Below are 22,551 nucleotides of genomic sequence, written 5' to 3' on the forward strand. Positions count from 1 at the left end.
GCCTAAATCCCCAATTGGAGAGCATGAATTCCTAGAAGTGGGTGCGCAAGGGCTGTCCTGCCCAAGATTTGCCGTCTCGAAGCTGGGTGTGAAGGGCATGGGCCCTGTTCACTCGGAATAAATGTGTGCCAGGCATGCTTCTGGGCACTGGCAGTATTATTGCAACGTACAAAATACACAGAAACCCCACCTTCACGGGCTCAGGTTCAAGAAATTCAGTTTTCTGGCTTCACATGAGAAATGAACAGAGAGGCAGAAGCTTTTCAATCAGGCCAGTAAGAAGGAAGTGTTTCACTGAAGGGCTAACACCTAAACTGCCCGCCCTAGGGCAAGAATTTCCTGAGAACGCTCAGCTGAGAAAACGGCCTAACTTTATTGCTATGTGGGCAGGACAGAGGCAAAGGGAACTGCGGGATCCGACACGGGAGGCTCCACTCCTTGCTCTACCTTGCTGCTATCTTCGGAAGGTGAAAATAGACAAGTATGGAGTAAAGATGGGGCTAGCGTGGAAGGAGGATCAGCGTGTGGGAGCTCCCAGTCTAACGCTGGTTTTTAGCTCAGAGAGAGTCAGAAACAGAGACTAGAAACCAATTTTTGGATTTTTTCCTTCCCCAGATTTATTTTATTTTCCCATGGTCCTTAGCAATAAATCTGTAAAATGAAAGACTTATTTATTTAGTTCATTCATTTATTCTAACAACAAATACAGGTGACCCTTGAACAACTCAGGCGGTAGGGGTGCCCCACACAGCAGGAACTCTGAATATAACTTATAACTCTCCCAGAACTTTACTAATAGCCTACTATTGACCAGAAGCCTTTCCAATAATATAAACAGTCAACAGATATTTTTGTTATAGCAACATTATATACTGTATTCTTATAATAAAGTAATCTAGGGAAAAAGAAAACACTAAAAAATCATAATACATTTACAGTACTGTACTATATTTATCAAAAAAAAAAACCAATCTGGGTGTAAGTGGGCCTGTGCAGCTCACACCTGTGTTGTTCAAGGATCAGTTCTATTTGAGAAAATAGTATGCACCAGCCACTGGCAGCAGAGTCCAAGACAAATAGTCCCTACCTTCAGCAAGTTGGTAGTCAAATAGGACACAGATGCTAAGCAATTACAAAGGAATTGATTATTCTGAAAAAGGAAGTATAGGATGATATGGGAACATATAACCAGAGATCGAATTATATGGGGAAGGAACAAGCCCAGATCCAACCGTCGCCCTCCAAATTACCTACAGTGTTTCGTTCTGTTTAACTTTGAGCTAATCCAGTTTAGTGGGGTGGACAGAGAACAAAAAGAGCTGGTGACACCATCCAATTCCCCTTCCACTCTTAAGCAAGGTGGAGGCAAGAAAGCAGACCACACCAAGAGAGTGTGCGGCGTAGCAACCAAAACTAACAGTCTCCAAGAAAGAAAGGGCACCTGGTATCTATCTATCCATCGGGACCAGAGAAGGAGCAGTGAGGGAGATCAGTGAACAGCCCTGCACACACTCACCCAGTGGTTTTGTTTTGTTTTGTTTCTTTTGAAAAATGTATTTATTATTAGAGAGAGTGAGTGAGGGCAGGGAGAGGAAGAGGAAAAAGAAAATCTCAAGCAGACTCCCCACTGAGCATGGAGATGTGGGGCTCAATCTCATGACCCTCAGTCCAGCTCTTAACCAACTGAGCCACCAGGCACTTTTCTCCCAGCATTCTGAAAACAATAAAAAACATAGAAGAAACTAGTCTCTCTAGTTAAGACTACACAAAACTACTCATCCATTCCTCTGGCATCTATGTAAGCTTTTCATTACAGTTACATACAAGTTTGATCCTTCTTGGCTCTTCAGAACACAATCTTCATCACCTTTTGCCAGCAACTCTTTTCTGGGCCTCTATCCAGATGGAGAGCCTGGCAATTAGTGTTTCATAGCATAAGGGGAAAGGACAACCCAGATCTAGCAGTTGCCCTCCACTTTACCTACAGTGGGCTCTTTTTAACTTTGAGCTGTGCAGTTACAGAGTTAGCCAGACACCAAAACCAAATCCTCCATGTTACCCACTCAACCAAAATGACCAAAAATTACAAAGTTTCTGTACCTTGCATGTTTCCTGATTTCTAGAAGCCCAAATGCTGCTCACAGCTGAGCACCTGACATTTACCCAGATTTCTCTTGGTCATGCTTTAGTTTAACAGCAGATCCCACTACATCCCTTAGAGATACTAAAAACATAGCTTCAGCATTCTAAGTAAGTCCCTCTGCCACCTGTAACCAAATTGAGCTTATGGCTTTTGAAGCTACCTGATTTTTCAGCTAGTTCAACTACAGTAGCAAGTAGGGAATGGCCTGGATGGCCTAGTTTAAGGGTAGTACACTAGACATGGGTTTTCTTGTAATGGCCTGGCACAAAGAGGCATCAGTATTCAAGAGCCTTAGAGGCCTGCAACCAGAGATTAATATCTTGCTTTCCATTTAGGTCTTAGAGTTTAAATTATACTGTCTTTTTTTTTTTTTTTTTAAAGGTTGGGGGTAAGGCAAAAAAATGGAAGATGGAGCAAGAGTTAATAGATAAGACCAGTCTGTGGCAGCCATAGCTACAGTGTTCTACACCACTCTTCACCTGAATAGTTCACACCCAGCTACCTCCACAAGAAAGAGGACAAGTAGATTTGGGCCAGATGAGCCTTTGGCAGAAGAGCACTGCCCAGTCCTCCTTCACCCTGAATACCCCAATTTTTCAACTGCAAAAAGTCCAAACGATAGCAAAACTGTAAGTTTTAAAACAAAAAGGAACTGTCCCTTTTTTAGTCAGGAATTTGTCCTAGATGCCCAGCTCACTCCCAGCTCTTCCTCAAAGAAGAAAGAAGAAAAAGCTCTATCCTCTCTGAAAGGTACCACTGAGTCATACACTCTCACCTACCACATTCTGAGTGTTATTGAGTGGTGGCAAGGTAAACACCTGACAACCAACTGTGCAGAATCCCTAGGCCTTCTGCTGACAGATTGCCTTGAGGAGCTGTTTATGAGCATTTACTCCACAGACCAGGTGACTTTTCAGACTTTGGCACCTATTTCTATTTAGATATCAAGCTTGGTTCCTAAGCAACCAGCCAGCTCCCCTCCCTCTCACTTACTCCGTCAGGGAGCCAGCTTCCTATACTAGCAGAACAGGTCAAACGGAGATCAATCTTGGACAAATCAGTGCTTGCAACTTTAATGAAAGCAAGAAAAAAATATGGTGCAAGAACAATGCAGAAGGGTTCTATTCCAGGCCGGTATGCCTTGTACAAGTAGAATGAAGTCATCAGGTCAGAGTTTTAACTGGCATTATTTCAGGCACTGTTCCAACCCCTTCGTTTTACAGGAATTAATCTGAAGCCTAGAGGTTAAATGAGTTGGTAGTTCAAGGTCACTGAAGCAGAGCTGCAGCTAGAATGCTGGTGTCCAAAGTCCCAGGCCAAATCTCCCTCTACTACATTACACTAACACTGGGAGGTTTCAAAAAGAAAGGGGGACTATGAAAGGTGATTTTTTTCCATAAATTAAATCAACTTTAAAAGCCAGGCATACTGTGGAGAATCAAAGGCCACTAACATTGTTAGAAGGAAGAGGTTCAAAAGCTGGGTAAATCTGAATAATAAAAAATACCGCTATGTACAATATTGTAAAAAAAGATGGCATTCATGATTACTGGGCTGGCAGGGCAGGGGGGAGTTGCATGCTGGGGGCGGGCTGCATGGGCTGCCAGCTTTCTTGGGTTTGGAGGATGCGGTACAGCTGCTTCAGTTGAGCAACGATGTTATCTTTGATGTCTGGAGTTGAGATCTGCAGGCGGACACTGCCACTGTCAAAGGACCGTGTAAAATCACCAGAAAACATCTCGTAGATCATCCGAGCTACCACTGGAATAACCTGTTCAGGACACAGAACACACAGGTATCCACTGAAGAGAAGGTATTTTTAAGCAGCAGGAGGGACTCAAAATGATAGAAAGGACCAGTGAGGTCCTAGGAAAGCTGCCACCCCTTATGATAGAGTGTATGCCTTCTTCTCTCTAGACCATCTTGCTAAGGCTCACTCTAGAACTTGGTTCAAATGAAGGTAAAGAACCTGTATGTTTCATTAAATCACATGCCTAGATAAACAGCTGCTTATTTAGGACGTCTCTTACCCACATTTCATCTGTTGGCTATCTTTTTTTTACAAATCCAGGAACCAAATCCAAGTGGTCTTGCTGCCACTTACTAGAATAAGGTTACACTCTTAAAAGTAACTCAAAAGGTCTTTCTAAAAGAGCTAGAAAGGACCATATCCTGTTAGGTTTCAGCAAGACTCTAATGTCAATAAAAGAATGCAAGGTAAGGTCTTCACTAAGCCAGTCATCCATTTTGAGGACCTCTGTGCTCCAGCGTGGTCCTACTTGGTTCTTACAATAAACAAAACTTGAGTCTGCTATTCTATTTGATGGGATTAAAACATACATAGGCTGATGGATCTTTGCTCAGCACAATCCTAGTCCTGGGGCTAAAGCACTGGTAAAAAGGCAAAGAGTTGTTGACATATCCTTATATCCTCACCTGAACCAAGATGAGTTTCCTTTCCAGGGGTTTCCCATCTGGCCATTCTTCCCCAAAGCATAAGTAGATCTCAAATGGTGGCTGCTTCTCTATCTGTCCTTTTTGGTGGGCAATGAGATCTGTAGAAGGTGGAAGAGCAAGCTTGGTATACTTGGCCATTCCATATCCACTCAGTAAAATACCATTTTCTGGGCTGCCCAATTTAGTGGTCACTAGCCACATGTGGCTATTACATTTAAATTAATTAAAATTAAATAGTTCCTTAGTCATTATGAGTCACATTCATGTACTCAGTTGCCCCATGTGAGCCATTGTGGACAACACAAATAAGAACACTTTTATCATTTCTGAGGGTTCTGAGGATATCATTGAACTAGACCTGGGGTTCAAATTGTATTGTAAAATCCACATCTCAGTGTTCTTCCTAAATCTATTTGCTTGAATTTGCCACTTGGTATTTCCCAAATGAGAAGAGTATGTTTTGCTGATTATGATGAAGTCAACTTCCAAAGTTAAGGTGGCAGCGGCAGCATCTGGCAGTAATAACAAGGCTGTCTCCCTCTTCTGCCACTAAAGGAGCCACAACCAAACTAAAATTAGCTTCCAAGTACATAGCTTTGGAGTGAAATGCCCTTCTTTGTTGCGCGGGTCACTTTCATTTCTCAGAACTAAGGTTCTCTTCTACCTTTACTTCCTCCAGGAGTTTTTTTAAGATACCTGAAGAGCCAGGAAAGGGGGTTGGGAAGCTGGAAAACCTACTTCTGGGGTGAAGCCCCCAACCACCAACCTTCTGAAGAAAGACTTACCACTAAGGAACGTTTCCAGGCAAAATAGTTTGACCTTCTTTTGTCTCTCAATCAGGTTGGGGGCAACAAGCGATGGGGCACATGGCCCAGACCAGTACACTTTGCACTGGCACAGCCTGATGGCATAAATGGCATGACCGCTGACCTCCAGGATCAGTCCTCTGTCCATGACGTCTAGCAGCTTACTGGTGAACAGCTTCTGCTTCTCATTGGTGATATGCTCTGGACCTGGGAACTTCACCTGCTCCAGACTGACGGGACCAAAGAGTTCCTCTTGGTCAGGCATGGGACCCAGGTCCCCATAGAAGAGCCGGCAGCCCTGGGGGTTGCTCACGGTCATGGTCTGCCCATATTCCTTCCCACGGTACTGAAACTTGATGTCCAAGTCAGTCACTGCAAGGTGAGAGAGTACAGTGAGAGTCCTGCTCTAATGCTCTGCCTGGGACTCATCCAAGTCCATCAAGATCAAGCCACCTTTCGACCAGCATTCAGGAAGGTCACCACCACCGTTATCCTTCCTGCAACAAAGGAAGACATCAACCTATCCCTGAACTATTCAGTCGAAAGACTACCTTAAAAGCAGATAGTTCAAGGTCCACATATACTATCTCTGTTTAATCATTACACCCTAAGGGCTAGAATCTCTCCAAGCAAACTTCTTGGTTCAGTCTCCTCATTTATACTGACTGAAGTGTTCACATCAGTGGACATGGAAGCAGCTAAAAACTAAGGTTATCTAGTTTGTGTCTCATTTTTGGCTCATTTTAAAAGAAATCAGAAGAGTAAGAAAAAATACCAAGCCATCTTATCTTTCTGAAAATTACACACATGAGCACACTCTGAGGATTTGTTCTAACAATTTACCATAAAAGGACGCACAGCTCATGGCAAAGTAAATTTTTACTCATCAAGCCTCCACTGAACCTTACAGGTCTTATCAAAGCTATTACTCTCTTGGACCAAATACTAGCCCTCACATTCCCACCCTCCACCCCATCCCCACTACCACGATGCATACCATGAAAGGGAGATGGGGCAGTGACACTGGTTCTTCATTGAGATCAATTTGTGTTCAATTCAGAATTATTTTCTCCCTTCCAAAAGCCCCACAAAATCCAAGAACCTTCTTGATCAAATTCATGGCCATTAATCTTCCTATCCCTCAACTGGCCTTAAGTCCAGATCCCCTAGACAAACTGATGAACCCAGGCCTTCCACTCACCTAACAGGTGAGTAACCCTGAGCTGCAACTTATCACAGCATCCCCATGGGCAGGCAGATATGAACTAATGTTTCTTCACTTCTTCCCTGATGACTCATCAGCCAGTCAGGAACCAGACAGAGGCTGCCTATAGGATGGGTAGCTATTCTATATATGGCAAAGAAATGGAGGCAGAAGGTGGGGCAGGAAAAGGGACTGTAATAGGAGCTGAAGACCCAGCTAGAAAGATCAAGTCTCACTTACTTGGGAGAGAGCTGATCCACAGCTCTGGAGAGCTATAAAAGGGCTGTATAGGTGCCTGGGGTACATCTATTTCCAGAGGCTCAGTTTTGGGCCACACTGCTTCAGGGCTGCAGTTGCCCACACTGGCTGGTGCCATGGGAGAACCTAGAACAAAAAGCTGTGGGTGAGCAGGCAGGGGCACCACGTTTGTACATCACCTGGCTCGGGGCTTTAAAACCTAACAAGGCTGACAGACAAGAGTCAAACACTGGACTATGACTCCATGTGGCAGCCCATCAATGATTTCCACAACTGACACAAAAAGAGATACAGTTCCCCTGCTTCTACTTCCTAATCATATTAATTCTCCCATAAACTCAAAGTTCTGAAAACGTGCATTTGCTGAAGATAACCAAACATATGAGTATTCTCTGGGGTTAAATTAGAATGAGCATGAATGAAAGGTTCCCTGTTACAGATTTTCACCCCAGCAATTACATAGAAGTTGGCTGTCTTCTACAAAATGAACTCTTCTATAAAATGAACTCAGTTGAATTAGTTGATTATCTTTGGGTACATAGAAATTCCATTAAAAACAAATAAATACTGGGGTGCCTGGGTGGCTTTGTCAGTTAAGTGTCTGCCTTCAGTTCCGGTCATGATCCCAGGGTCCTGGGATCAAGCGCTACATCGGGCTCGCTGCCCCTTGGGGAGCTGCTTCTCCCTCTCCCACTCCCCCTGCTTGTGTTCCTCTCTCGCTGTGCCTCTCTCTATCAAATAAATAAATAAAATCTTTTCAAAATAAAAATAAAATAAATAAACACAAATACTTTTACGTGCACAAAACATCTGGAAGGGTATCAAAAAATCTAAAAGGATCAGTTTCTTCCAGGGAAACCAAATAGGGGGTCAGAGACAGAAAGGGAGGAAAACCTTTTGGTACCATTATGAATTTTAAAACATGTAAGACCAATATTTATTCAAAAGTATCCAATTAATAGCTTTTAGGAAAGAAAATGAAATACCCATCCTATTTCTTGCTATTCTCAAAGTTGGTTCACTCCAAAGTCTAGAGATTTCTCCTCCTAGCCTCACCTCTTAGGCATCTATTCTTCAACAATTCTTCTTCCTCTGCCCCAAGGGCTCTGAAATCATAGAAGTAATGTTTCTTTGACCGTTTGTGCAAAAGTCTGGTTAAATCAATGTACCCATTTTCTTTTGTTTTTATATTTTATTTTTAAAGATTTATTTATTTATTTGAGAAACAGCATGTGCACAAACGAGGGGAGGGGCAAAGGGAAAGAGAGAGAGTGAATCCTTAAGCAGACTGCCCCCCTCCCCTCCCCGAGCAGAGAGCCTAACTTGGGGCTGGATCCCAAAAATTGAGATCATGACCTGAGTTGAAATCAAGAATGGGACGCCCAGGGGCGCCTGGGTGGCTCAGTGGGTTAAGCCGCTGCCTTCGGCTCAGGTCATGATCTCAGAGTCCTGGGATCGAGTCCCACATCGGGCTCTCTGCTCATCGGGGAGCCTGCTTCCCTCTCTCTCTCTGCCTGCCTCTCTGTCTACTTGTGATCTCTGTCTGTCAAATAAATAAATAAAATCTTAAAAAAAAAAAAAAAAAAGAACGTGTGGCCACGTTGTTTAAAAAAAAAAAAAAAAGAATGGGACGCCCAACCAACTGAGCCACCCAGGTGCCGCTTTTTAAATAGATGTCCCACATCTTCCCAAAATGATCCAAAGCAACCCCTAACATAAGGCAAAAAAAATTTGCTTTGGTAAAATATGAACAGAAAATATGAAATCAGGGTCCTGGAAATAGGTTGCACCCTTTTAATGGGCGAAAATAACAGAATGAATCAGCCAAGGATTTGGGAACAAATCTCGTATTTCCAGATATCCAACTCAAATCACTAAGTGGGAATGTAGCATGTGACAATATTGACCTGAGAGAGCTCAATGATAATTTTCTGTACTCATCCCTTGGTTGTAAAGATATAAATAGCAGGTTAAGTGAAGGAGGGAAAGTGGACAGAAAATAAGAGTTATTTCCTGATTCTTAAAGGTAAGGGAATCACCTAAGGTAGGGGACTCCAAACTCCCAAAGGAATCATTTTGATAACTTTTTCTAAGTGGCATAAGTATCTCATTTGACCCAGAGCAGCCAGATGGAACTAGAAATGGAGTGATGAGCTTCTCAACTCAACTAGTGCACGGCATTAGACTAGTAACATTTCAGTTGACAGTTCAAGTGAAGATGCTGAAGAGCACTTCACCTTGTATTTGAGCATCCTCAGAATGTGCAATGGAAGAGTCAGTACCTGCTCTGTTACAGTGACCTTCCAACCCCTCAACTCATTTTTCCTGGGAAGCTTAATTCAAAAAGAGCATAAAAGAAGCAAAAAGTCTCTTGCAGATAAATTCTATCAAAGCCAAGTATTGTAGAAACCACAAGTTTCCCAGGACATAGCCTTAGCAGAGTAGATACCCTGCTAAGAAAGTGACACAAAATTTGTATCAAGGGAAATAGTGGAAGACTTTGCATATAATTCGTCAAAATGATATCTACAGCTGGCTCAAGGAAATTAGCGCAATTTATAACAACTGATGTATTTTTATATGGGACTAAGAATGAATTTGTTTAATTTCTCTGAATTATCTGTAAGATTCCGAAGATGTTCTCTATGCCTGGAAGCTGCCCACTGGGATAACTGGGCCAGCAGGGTTCCCGTCTATGGCCCCTACTTGTTAGTAGACCAGCAGCTTGGCCACAAGGCCTCATCACTGCTCCCAGTGCAGCTGGGGCTGAGTCCGTAGTTGTTAAGTCAAAGCCTGTTCCACCCTCTTCATTCTTCTGTACCACCACTGACCATCCCCACTCACCATTGATGTTCAGGAAGGGGAAAGTGTCCTGGATGGGAACATGGTGCTGTGACTGATCAAGCTCATCTTCTTCATCTTCTTCATCTACATCATTATCCTTCTCATCCCAAGGAGCAGATCCAGTGGATCCTAACCGAGAAACAAACACATCATCCCACAAGTGAGCTGCTGGGGTTGCACTGTCATCCTTATAGCTGATGGCTCTATATGCTAGGTATTATTATTAGTACAGAGGCATCTAGAGCTCAATATGCACCCCCAATGCCCTAGCCAAAAAGAGTGGGAACCAAAGGTGTATTAATCTCTGGCTCTAACTCCTCCTACTGAGCTCTAATGTAAGCTCTCTTCTCTCCTACCCAGGAACTGCAGACCCTATCCCCTTTCTTAGAAATCTCTTAATTCCCACCTTTAAACCTCTTGCTACACATTAGCTTCCCTTTTAAGGACTCAAGGACATAATTTCTCCCCTTTGTAAGCTTAATGTGAGGACAGACCCTTCCCTCTTGGCAGGGCCTCACTAGATCCATTGGAGAACAAGTCTAAATCACCCGGCTCTCGGTACTTCCAAAGCCCTGGGTAAACAGGAGGATCGGGTGGTATTCTCTTAGGAAAAGTATCCTACAAATTAAATAATCACTCATCCAACATTTGTAAAGGGAACTTAATAGCTTTAAAATGTCATGTCAATTGAGTCTTACAATAGTCTTTGAGGTAGGCAGGAAAGATGAGAACCCAGATTTTACCACTGAAGAAACTGAGGCTCAAAGGTCAAATGACTAGATTCCATGTCCCATAAGGAGCAAAATGATAAGAGCCAGGTTCAGAACTCAAACCTCCTAAGTTTTTAATTCCTCCATCTTCAAAACCACCTGACCTCTCCTCTCAGTGTTGAGTCCCAAGGGAAGCTCTTCCTACAATAGGTCTCTATACTCCCTCTACTTTCTCATTCTTTTAAACAGTCAGGCTAGTAACTATTCCCCTAAGTGAACAAGAAGATTTTGCTGACGTATCTTTTGTTCTCCAGGTCCTTCCTAGAGAAAGGCTTTCTTGCTTTGTAACTAAACTTTGTAAGTGATGTTCAAGTCAACTATCTCTTTAAAGAGTCCAGCCCAGAACCTGGCTTATTGTCCACCTGTCCTGCCAGCAGCTGGGGCCTCACCTGGGTTAATGATTGATCCCTGAGGCTGCGGGATGTCACACACTTGGTATATCTTCACCGGGTTCATGGGTACCTCCTTGGTGCCATCGTACATCAGGTTGAATTCCCTGCTCTTGTTGAGAGCACAGCGGAGCTGGGCCTTCCATTTAGCTGGGTCAGGGTCATCCACCCCTTCCTGGTACTTCCCTGTCTCCACAGCCCAGGCCTGAGGAACAGGAAACCACAGTGAATGCCTGCCGTTGCCCAGAAATACTGCCGAATGTGTTCACCCTTGCTCATACACATGAGCACATACACCCGGGCCTGACTGCCCCGCCATCCCCATGCCCACTTACAGAGCCTGCAGCAGGAAGCCCCACCCTCAGGCCCTGGCCAGGCAGCACCAGAGGGACATTAAGCCATATGCAAACATAATCTTTTGAAAGGAGGAGCCTTATCTCAACTGTTGGTGCCAGCACCACCTGTCAAGGGTGGCTATAATAAAGGTTAGAAATAAAGAAGGGCCTGGAAAAAATACAGTTCACCCTTGAACAATACAGGGGTCAGGAATACTGACCCTCTGCACTGTCAAAAATCCACATATTTAATTTTTGACTCCCCAAAACTGAACTATCTTACTGGATCAGCTGATTAATACACATTTTTTATACTATAGACTATATTCTTATAATAAAGCAAGCTAGAGAAAAGGAAATGCTATTAAGAAAATCATAAGGAAGAGAAAATATAATTTATAGTACTGTACTCATTGAAAGAAAATCTGCACGTAAGTGGACGTGTACAGGGGTGTCTGGTTGGCTCAGTTAAAAAAGCATGCGGTTCTTGATCTCCAGGTCATGAGTTGGGGCCCCATGTTGAGTATAGAGATTATTAAGTAAGTAAATAAATAAATAAATAAATAAACACACACATAAATAAATAAATTAATAAATAAGTGGACCCATGAAGTTCCAACCCATGTTCAAGTGTCCGCTATATACCCCAAAATGCTAATGATAACTTTGGAGAGCAGGATTTCAGGTCAATTTTTTTTTTGGCTTGTTTTTTACATTAATTACTTTTATAAGATGACAAAGGGAGACGCCATGTGATATGAAGAGTTTGGCCTTGCTGTTCCCTCCCCCTACATTCTTCAATCTGATGCATAAATAACTGTAGAAAACATGTGCCTTTAGGCATAATAGCCTGTCGGAGGGCAAGGCAGCACAGTCTGGGAGTCCAGCTGGAGGCGGAGGGCCTCATTGGACTGATCCCACACCCTTTGCCCTTCCCTAGTTCCTCAGAGTCCCACTTCATTGGAAATACTTTGCTGCAAACACCAGGTATGAGCTAAAACTGCTTTGACTCCTCCTCACTCGTTCTCCATTTCTGGGTCCAGAGGCATGTGTGTTTCCACTCATGGCCTACCCACTCTCCCCCACTGCTAACATACTCTCAAAGCTCTATGCTTTCTTCAGGATGTTACCTTCTGGTGCATAAAAGGGGGATGTCATTAGCAGAGCCCTCAAGACCAGGAAGCACACCCCAGCTTGTGGAAATGGACAGGGCTCATGTCCAGTTCCAACTCCTTGCCTCTGCTTCTAACCTCAAGCTGAAATGGAAATTTTCTGCCCCATCCTTTGAGATTTCTGACCTCCCTCAATCACTCCCTGCCCCAGACCCTGACAATCATCAGGAAGTTTTTTCCAAAACAAATTTCAGTCCTCCTCTTCTAATTCAGATTCACTTCTTACCACGTCCTCAGACTCGAGCACCTGCAGTGTAGTTCTGCAGTACAGAATGTGGAGGTCTGAGAAATGGGTGCTGCCCCAGATGGCTGTGCTGGCTCCGTTCCATCCAGCTCTTATAGGGGATGTTGATGTCACTGGTCCGCAGTATCTGAGAAGCACATCTCTAGTGGTGCCTGGTGGTACTTGACTGCTGGCTCACTACATCTTCCCTTCCGTTTATTTGATCCCTGGTACCCACTCCTGCTCTGGCCCCGCCCAGCCGGCTTGGGCTGTGCTGACTTTGGCTCAGGTCTAAATATTTCTGTGGCTCCTTAAATCCCTGCCCCTCCATGGAGAGCAGCCAAACTAAGCCAGAACCACAGCCGCAGCCTTCTGGCTCACAACACGGTCATTCCTCCTCAGGGCCCACGCAGAGGTCGATGCAGCAGCGGGGCTACCCACCCCGTGGCAATCATAGTGATTTATAAACAGGACATACTCAACCCATTCTGGGTCTTGCTTCTGACACTCAGGTCACTGTGCAGGTCCCTACTACTTCTCTTCCAGAAATGGAAGTAACCTCTGTATTTTAATTGGTAATTCACTAGTCCCTCCCTACACATTATTTCACTCAATTCTCATAACAATCCTGTGAGGCAGGCAAGACTGGTTTCATCCCCCATTTTACTGAAGGGGAAGCTAAAGCCCAAAGAGATTATGTGACATGTTCAAGACCATACGTGCAACTGATGCTAGGATGTGAAACCAGGACTTCCAATTCCTGGTCAGAATGGAGTAGATGGTAATGGGGGAGCAGACAGGCTTGGGTTCAAATCCTGGCCACACTAGCTGTGTGATTTGGGCAAGTTATTTAGCCCCTCACTAGCTGTGTGATTTGGGCAAGTTATTTAGCCCCTCAGAGACTCAGCCTCTGCACCTACAACACTGGGTAATACCTCCCTTACACAGTTGCTGAGAATTCAATGAGACAATGGACAAGGGATACAGAGCAGGCACCCATTTAAGGAGCAGGTCCCCTGCCTCCTTCCTGCTCCCACAAATCCTGCCCAAGGCCTCTCAGAACTTGGGATCTGTGAAAGTGCCCTCACTTTTCTCCTGACTTTTAAGGCCCTCCCTTAGCATTCTGCAAACAGAGATACAAACATAAGCAAGACAAGCTTCCCGCAGCCATGTTTTTCTCAAGCCCTGTGTGCAGACCACTCTCATGAGTGAGACTTTCAGAAACCAGCGTCTTCCCCCACGGCCAGCCACTCCCAGCCACCAACAGCAAATGCAGTTTCAGACCATGGCCACAGCCAGAGGCCGGCTGGGCTGAGGCAGGCCCATTCCCTCCCAATGCCAGCTTCAATCATTGGGGCTGGTTTACAGATGTTTTTCCCTATCATTTTTTAAATTAAAAGCGCTCATATACTTTCCTTCTAAGTGCTTTCAGGCCAATTTTCCCTCTGCCTCTCGTGTCTACACCTGATATAACAGAGTTGGGTGGGAAACATCTCTAGGACGGCTCTCCTTTGAGGGGTGAGCCCACATCTTCTGATCCAATCTCAGCAAGAAGTGGGGCGTCAATCTTGAGAGGCCCAGGGTAGGGACTAGATTTCACTTCTGACTTCCAGCTTATAAAGGAAGAAAAAGCTAAACTCACTCCTCCGTGTCTTGGAGATGCAGGAACTAAAGCAACTCGTGAGGCAGAAGGCTGACCTGCACAGAGAAGTTGGTCGCAAGCAAAGGCACAGGGTCTGGGATTAGAAACCACATTCCACCCCTTCCCGTGACCAGCTTCCCACCGACTTCTGCCTTAAGCCAAACTTCGGCTTCACTGAATTTTGTAAAATGCAGTGTGATTAAATCTTGTTTTCTGTTAAGTAAAACAATGCTCACATCAGAGCTATTTTTTATTTAAGAAAATATACTTGTAGAAGAAAAACCTGTACTAGATCACCATTAAGTTTTAAGCAGAGGTTATGCATGGGGCAAGGTATTTTAATATCAAAAGAACACCATGCAGAGGGCCCTCTACATCCACCCTACAGGCTATGTTAGGAGGCTGCCAACAATCAGTAGTTCTGCCCTGGTCTGGAGAGTCATTCCCAGGCCCAGGCACCTCTCTTCATAGCCAGAGCCCTGAGGGCATGAAGAGCAAGGGTCATTTGCTGGCCTTTGGGAGGTTTTGGAACAACCACACCAACACAATCACTTGCAGTTTTACCAACTGCTCCCGGGATCTTTTGGGATATGAGTTGAGCACCGTTAGCCAGTGGGAAAGAATAAACACCCTCAAAATCACAGACGTGTCCCGGCAAGAGAAATTACTGTGCCTAAGTTTGGGCAACCCCTTCATAAACATTCTCTCTGAGGCATCAGCATTTGGGATCTAGTGTACTCCTCATGCCAAAATAAAAAACGGAACAAAACAACAACCGAAAAACCCAGAAAACTCTGACAGAACTGGAAAGCATTTTAAGTCAGATGGTGGAAGAAGCCCTTTACCTTGAAAATGGTATTTTCCTCCTCTTGTTGGGGGCTATGCCGGGTGGCATGTTTCCAGGGAATCTGGAAGCGTTTGGAGTCCCTGTGTAGCCAGATGAGCCCGGGGTACAGGCCACTATCCACCTGGGCCACCAGCCAGGGCTTCAGCCGAACTCTGCGGGGGTGGAGGGCCATGATCTAGGGGAGGGGGAGGGAGGGTAGAGAGTGGGGAGAGCAGGAGAATTAGGCCAGCCTCTGGGAACTTTTCCCAGCCACTGTTCCCGTATGATAGAGCTACAGTTTCATTAGATTACAGCAAAGAAACTAAATATGGGAATAGACTGTGCCAGGTGGGGAAGAAAAGAAAAGAGGTTAAAAGGTTCTTTTGATTCTTATTCCAAAGCCATTTATACTTCATGTTCTAGCCAAATCAGACTTATCATGTAAGTAGATCACATTTCTCCTATTTAAATCCTGAAGCAGGAAAATAATAAAAGATGACATCATCCCCGCTGGAACACGGTCCTTCCTGAAGAACCAAGGGCTTTGGAAGAGAAGTGAAATTGCTCTCTGCAATCTCATCTCAGGAGACAGGAGAAAAAAAGTTATGGAAACTGCAAAGACAGGGGCAAGAATTTGAAGCACACCTTCTTTACAGACAAGGCAACTCAACACGATCAGGAATATTTTAATAAGAAATGACAGCACCGTGGTGAGGGGTAGGAGGCAAGGTCCTGGTTCCCAAGTCCTCACTTACAGAGATGAGCGGGCAGTGTATCCACGGGGATCTAAAGAGCTGGGCCTCGAGTCAGCTCTCCTTCCTCTGTGCTGGCCAAAGACTCTGTAATCAAGAAAAAGGGGTCCCAAGTTGGTTATGCACAGGACAATCCAGTGGCTTGCAGAAGACTTGGGAACATGGGAGACAAAGGCTCTGAGGACCCTTCTCACACCTGAGTCTGGAAAAGTCCAGGAGCCCAAGAATAATCAAGTGCTACGGCTCTTCACCGTAGACTGCTAAAAACAACCATAAGACAAGCTGGCCTCTTCCACCTGGGTCTGTTTATCTCCCCACAGAGGCTAGAGTGAACTCACGGGTTGCAGGAGGTTGCAGGAGGCGGCCTGGGTAAAGTCTGCAATTGATCCTCATAAAAACACACGGGCTCGGCAGATAACATTCGGCACCAGCCCACACTCACAGCAGGAAACAAAGGCCTGCCCACGCTGGGTGCCTTTAGGAAAAACTGGTCCCTAGAGAATTGTTTGCCAGGGATGTTGTGTTTAGGTATTTTTTGTTGTGTGTACTCTCCTTTTACTTTGTTTTTACTTAAGGTGAGGTCTGCAAAATCGCCTTCCCTCAGCGAATACACATCCATCAGCTACTGTGTCCAACACTATGTCGGTTAGAAATGGCTTCCGTCAGACTCCCTGAAGAAATCCACACTGGAACTGCTCAAGCCCCACAACGGCCTGAGGAAAAGAAGATAAATAAGTCACCTTCACACCCAGGAAGGTCCCCACCTGGATCACAGTTCAGAAGCCAAACCAGTTGAGTCAGCTGAAGGCTCCCACTCACAGGAGCTTAGCTGAGGGGGTGGCCCCAAACTCCACTTCCTTCCCCAGCCAGACTCCCAACAAGCAGGGAAAACCCAAACCCAAATCAAGCTGGCTTCTGGCACTTTAAGAGCAAGGCAGGACCTGCTCTCACCTGAGCCTTCTGACCCAGTTAACAAGTCCTGCAACTGAAACCTACCCCCTGGGAGCACAGCTTAGAGTGGGCAGGTCAGGTTGGCATGCGGTATTCAACCGTCCCCAGAACCCATGTTCTTGGCCTTGTTTGGGTTGCTTTGTAGGGCAGCAAGTGAAGCCATCAAACCAGGGGGGAAACATTTACCTTAGAAGGAGAAGAGAATGCATCTTCTCCTAAGGACAAGTTCTACCTTCTGCTCCTCAGTCCCAGCCTACTGGAAAGGGGATGGAGCAAGGGAAGGACGAATGGGGAAATGGACACCACACTGGTCAGCCTCGTAAGGGACATTTGAGAATTTCTATTGCAACAGCCATAAGTCCTGTGTCTACGCTTGTCAGACATGTGAAATCAGTTCTAGACGGACCATGGACTTTGAAGAAAAGCATTTATCATAGTTGATCAATAATTCATCAAGAGAAAATTAAAGCAACCAAGTCAACGCAGGAACCTGCACATAGTCATAGGGAAGAAGCAATATCACAGAGACTGACTGATTGTTAAGATCCAGAGTCCTGGGTTCTCAACCTTCTCTCAAGATGGCCCTGCACGTACAACCCCGCCCCAGCCTGCCTTCCTCATGCCTCACCTGCACCGCTGCTAACCCTCTCCAACTCAGTCAAAAAAGAGTCAGCCAAGATCTCCCCCACCTGCCACCCAGTACCTAGGGCTCTAAAAACTGGCAGAGAGGGAAAAGTTGGAAGCAACCAAAATAACAGAGGAAAATGGCTAATTACATATTCACAGGCTGCACTATTAAGCAACCATTAACAACGGGGCGTCTGAAGAATTTTTATTGGATTTGGGGAAATGTTTACAACATGAAGTTAAGGGAGAAAATACAGCACACCATATCGACTATATAGTATTCTCTCCATCCTTTAACATATTCTCTCCATCCTTTAACATAACATGCACTTGCATACATATGCACGTACACACAGATGATTTAAAGAAAGGAAAAGAAAGGGTGCCTTTCTGCCTTCAGTGGGCTAAAGCTTCTGCCTTCGGCTCAGGTCATGATCTCAGGGTCCTCAGATCGAGCTCCACATTGGGCTCTCTGCTCAGCAGGGACCCTGCTTCCCCTCCCCCACCACTGCCTCCCTCTCTGCCTACTTTTGATCTCTGTCTGTCAAATAAATAAGTAAAATCTTAAAAAAAAAAAAAAAGTAAAAGAAATAACCCAATGTAACAAGACATCCAAAATGGTTACCTGGTGATAGGATTATGGGTGATTTTATACATATGTATATACTTTTGTGTATGATTCACATTTTCCTACAATGACATGCTTCAATTTATAACAAAATGAAAAGAAAATTGAGGCACCTGGGTGGCTCAGTCAGATAAGCGTCTGCCTTCAGCTCAGGTCTTGATGCCAGGGTCCTCGGCGAGCCCCACATAGGGCTCTCTGCTCAGCGGGAGCCTGCTTCTCCCTCTGCCTGCTGCTCCCCCTGCCTGTGCTCCCTCTCTCTCTCTCTCTCAGTCAAATAAATAAATAAATCTTCTTTAAAAAGTGAAAAACACCTACACATAGTATTTCCTTTAACCACAGGAAGTGAAGACCTTTCTTGGCCATTGGAAGGTATAAGAGATGATGCCCTTCATCTTTTCATCTTCATAGCTGCTGAGACTATGATACCAACAGTCCTTCATACCTACATAGGCTTTAGAGTTTTTTACATGCACTTTCATTTAACATGTATTATTTCACCCTCATGATCTGGAAGTAGTACTATTATTATCCCCATTTTATAGCTGGGTTAACTGAGACACAGAAAACTGCTTCATCTGGGGCTTGGACCCAATACTCCTGAGTCAGAGTACATCATAGTACTGAATCCTGCCACAATGCCCTGCTTTCCAAGTCCCTCCTTCTGCACACTAAGAAAGTAAACCAAAATACTGACAAGATCCCAGCAGCATGAAAGGCCAAGGAAGTGGTTAGGGAGGAGACTCCATGACACCCACCCCCAAACACACCTGAATCAGAGTTCTCGTTCAAAACACTCACACCACCCAAATCCCAATGCCCACAGAACCTTGGCCTAGCTGGACTCAGCCCTGGTATCTCTAGCTGCCATCACAGTGAAATTCAAAGCCTGTGTCTCCAACAGGTACTTACCCAGCCAAAGAACAAAGATGCTCACCTGTCCACTCCCCTCACACTGGGCACTAAGCAGGGATCTTCCAACCTCTCCAAGGCATAACCGTCCTCTCTCACACACCCATTCCAGGGAGCTGGTCCTCTATAAACAACCCCCACCCCCACTAGTTGCAGCCCCTGCCCAGACTAGTTTCCAGGGGCACCACTACCCCAAAGCCGAGCTTCGAGATTGGGCCAGCGGTTTGGCTTAGAGTAGAACACACTTGCCAGGTAGTTCCAAGTTCCCCAACCTTCCCTCCATTTAGTTTAGCCCTGCTTAGGGGTAAATTCTGTGCCTCTCGCCATAATTCCCATGCCCTTCTTCCCTGCTGGATTGAAGTTGGGGGCGGTGAGAGGGAGCTTCAGGGTATTGGGAGCTGCTGTCATGCATTATGCATACATCTAACCCTAAACTACTCTCCTGGGTCAGCACCAACCTTCACTAACTCCTACTGGAGCACCTTCTCCCTCTCCCTTCCCTGGATTCCACTTTTGATATCCACTAGGAAAGCAGGTTTGGAACGGAGATGACCCTTTTACTACAAAGCAGGCTCCGTGTAAAGAGTGACACCCCAGGCCTCCTTTCCAGGCAGGGGTGGGAGACTTTCTCCATTTTTCCACAGCCACCCTCCATCCCCTTCAGGCGAAGAGGGCCTCACCCCCAGAGCGACCACACCCAGCGCCACCCTGCCCAACACCAAGCTTGGCTACTTGGAAATCCATGGGTGTCTCGCAGGCCCCACACAGGGGCCTGACTGCCAAACAAATTCAAGGAGGAAAAACAAACTGGCTAAAATCCTGGCAGCCCCATCCCCATTTCCCCAAACATCTACCAGGACCAAAGGCCCGCAGGCCTAGGAAATCCCCCTCTTTGGGACTCGGGCCAGCGGCCCAGCGAGCTGGTAAGACCGGAGGGGCGGAGGCGCCGTAGCTCTATCCCGTGGTGGGTGGGTAGAGGCCGAGATAGGCACACTCCGGTAGGGCAGGGAGGGAAAGAGAGTAGAGAGAAGTGTGGGGTCGGGAGGGGCCCCGCGTGCTCCAGGGCTAGGACCGCCCAGAAGCTACCTAAAGCAGGGCGACAGGCACCCAGCCCCAGAAAGTCTCCCCGAACAAACAGATGTTCTCAAGCAAGGTTCCTAACCGCACAAACTCTGGGGCGGGTGTGTCCCCAAACCCCACCCCCACCCCCTTCCAACGCTAGTGTTCAGAAGTTAGCGTCCTCACCTTTTCTCAGTCCGGCGACAAGAAGCGGACGTCCCTCCGAACCACGTCCCCAGTTAAGATCCCCCGTCGCCACCGCTCTCCTTGATCGGTCCGGCAAGCACACCTGGCTTTGCGCAGGTAGAGTCTTGGAGCTCGGCTCCGCGTCCCGCACCGGCCCTTACCTGCCCAACCCAGGTGCGCCGAACTCACGTCAGCGCCTCGCCCTGGGACGCCACCGCCCCTCCGCCGTCCGGCCCCGCCTCCCAGGTATGACCACGCCCTCTCGCGTTCGGCATTGGCGGGTTGAGAGAAATAGGATCTCTGTGTTCCTGGCGGCCCAGAGCAGCCCAGCCCCTTCCCCACCTCACTCTCCCGCTTCTAACCCCGGCTGAGAAAATTCCCAGGCTCGTGTCTCGATCTTATGCCTCCGGGCTAGTGGTCTTGGAAACTGGGAGGTCACATCTAAAGAGGAGAGGGTGCCTCCCCTTTCCTCTTGTCCCATAGTTACCCCGCCGTATGGAGACAGTTAACCACAAAAAAGGGTTTAGAGATTCTGGGCTGGCCCTACTCCCTTTGGGCCTGTGTAAGCGAGTGGGATATGGAAAAGAGACTCAGGACACTTATAGTCCCTTGGAGAGAGAAGCCTTGTGGCTTCCAGAGCAGGAATTCTGACTTTATTGTGCCCCTTACCCGAGTGACTGTAAATTACTCGGCTTCTTGGTTTCACTTTTCTCATCTATTCAAGAAGAAGAATATTTGCTGCCTTTTCCAGTCACTATCCGGTAATGACTAAAAGCATGGCCTCTGGAGCTAACTATTAGGATTCAAACCCTAACTCCATCAGTTACTAAGACTTGGGAACGTTTCCTAAGCTCTCTGGTCCTCAATTCCTTATTGGTACAGCGAGGTAAATAAAAGTACCCACCTCAAAGGGGTGTCGTGGGGGCTCAATAGGTTGCTTCATTTGGAGCAGCACTTTGGCACTTATTGAGCGATATTTAAATACTTGAAGTTTTTGTATATGGATCCAAAGTATATAGACAATGCCTCACAGACTAAATGAGGTGACGTCTCCTGTTATTACCTGACATTCAAGGCCTATATGTCCCCTAACAGGTGTTTGATGGGAGTCCCCACTCCTTTCCCACTCGAGTGAATCCCAGTCCTTACAGAGTACATGCTTACAGGGAGCTCTGAAACAGTACAGAGACCCTGAAGCGCCGAGCTGGCACGGGTAGGAAGGGGCATAAGTGGGGTACTTAGGTTTTGGAGTTTAAAGCAATAAGTGAGAGACCAGGAAGGAGTAGTGTTATGGTTGAATTGTGTCCCCCCCAAATTATGATGTCCCCCCAATACCTCCGACTGTGACCTTAGTTGGACATAGAGTCTTGACAGAGGTGATCCTGTTAAAATGAGGTCATTAGGGTGGGACCTAATCAACTAGGACTAGTGTCCTTATATTTTTTAAAAAGGGAAAGTTGGACATAGAGGTTGACAGACACAGAGGGAAGGTGATATGAAGAGACACAGGGAGAAGATGACCATCTACAAACCACGAGAGAGGCCTGGAACAGACCCTTCCCTCAGAGCCTTCAGAAGGATCCAACCTTACTGACACCTTGGTTTTGGACTTCCAGCCTGCAGAACTGTGAGACAAGACATTTCTGCTGCTTAAGCTACCTGGGGCACCTGGGTGGCTCAGTCGGTTAAACGTCTGCCTTCAGCTCAGGTCATGATCTCCAGGTCCTGGGATCGAATTCTGCGTCGGGCTCCCTGCTCAGTGGAAAGTCTACTTCTCTCTCTCCTTCTGCCCTTCCCTACCACTTATTCTCTCTTTCTCTCAAATAAATAAATAAAATATTATTTTATTTTGTGGTACTTAGTTCCATTAGCCCGAGCAGGCTAATGCAAGTATGTTGGAGAACTCCAGACTGGTAATCATGTGAACTTGATTCCCAGTGCCAGTTCAGCTTAGGGACATATCGAGCAAAGGTCTGTGAAGATATCAAGTTTCCAAGCCACTCAGCCACGGCTGGTGGCCACTCTTGCCTTCATGAGGGGAAGGACTATTTAATCAATACAGCCTGCTCTTTACTGCTCACTGGACAGGCAACTTGTCCCGTTTGGCTCTGGAGACCAAGCAAACAGTCCACTGCAGGTGTGTGTGAGGGGTGGGGGGAAGACCACCAGAAGAGCATCATTTTAATGGGAGTCAAAAGCCCGTCATACAAGCATGAGCCCACACACAGGCATTCACTGTGCGCTGGCAGAAATCCCCATAACTAAGGTGATTTCTTAAAGATTTTCTTTAGAAGACATACTTGAGAATCAGAAAATTCAAGCTGGGAGGGCCCTTCTAATCCTCTAGTCTGAGGGTAAAACTGGCTTAGA

General features: G+C 46.0%; 1 protein-coding gene across 2 annotated transcripts; it reads right to left on the reverse strand.

Moving 5' to 3' along the window:
• Window positions 1-2,108: 2,108 nt before the first annotated feature.
• IRF6 (interferon regulatory factor 6) lies at window positions 2,109-20,407 on the reverse strand. Of its 2 annotated transcripts, none has more exons than XM_032318452.1 (9): window positions 20,182-20,407; window positions 15,825-15,908; window positions 15,089-15,265; window positions 10,872-11,076; window positions 9,713-9,841; window positions 6,851-6,994; window positions 5,386-5,778; window positions 4,580-4,698; window positions 2,109-3,914 (listed from the first exon to the last, which is right to left on the reverse strand). In XM_032318452.1, exons 3-9 carry the CDS (start codon window positions 15,260-15,262, stop codon window positions 3,690-3,692), a joined length of 1,389 nt encoding a protein of 462 aa, XP_032174343.1. In that variant the 5' UTR covers window positions 15,263-15,265; window positions 15,825-15,908; window positions 20,182-20,407; the 3' UTR covers window positions 2,109-3,689. The 2 variants fall into 2 exon arrangements, with proteins under 2 accessions (XP_032174343.1, XP_032174344.1); XM_032318453.1 differs by lacking the exon at window positions 20,182-20,407 and adding an exon at window positions 16,018-17,741.
• Between the last annotated feature and the right edge of the window lie 2,144 nt (window positions 20,408-22,551).

Source organism: Mustela erminea, chromosome 17, assembly GCF_009829155.1.
Source record: "Mustela erminea isolate mMusErm1 chromosome 17, mMusErm1.Pri, whole genome shotgun sequence".
NCBI lineage: Eukaryota > Metazoa > Chordata > Mammalia > Carnivora > Mustelidae > Mustela > Mustela erminea.

Coding starts and splice junctions, on each gene's coding strand:
- IRF6 (XM_032318452.1), bottom strand. CDS start 15,262: ATGGCCCTCCACCCCCGCAGAGTTCGGCTGAAGCCCTGGCTGGTGGCC. Junction 6,995..9,712: donor CCCCTTCCTGAACATCAATG/GTGAGTGGGGAT, acceptor TTTTTGTTCTAG/GTTCTCCCATGGCACCAGCC. Junction 3,915..4,579: donor GGAAACTCATCTTGGTTCAG/GTGAGGATATAA, acceptor TGTCCTGAACAG/GTTATTCCAGTGGTAGCTCG.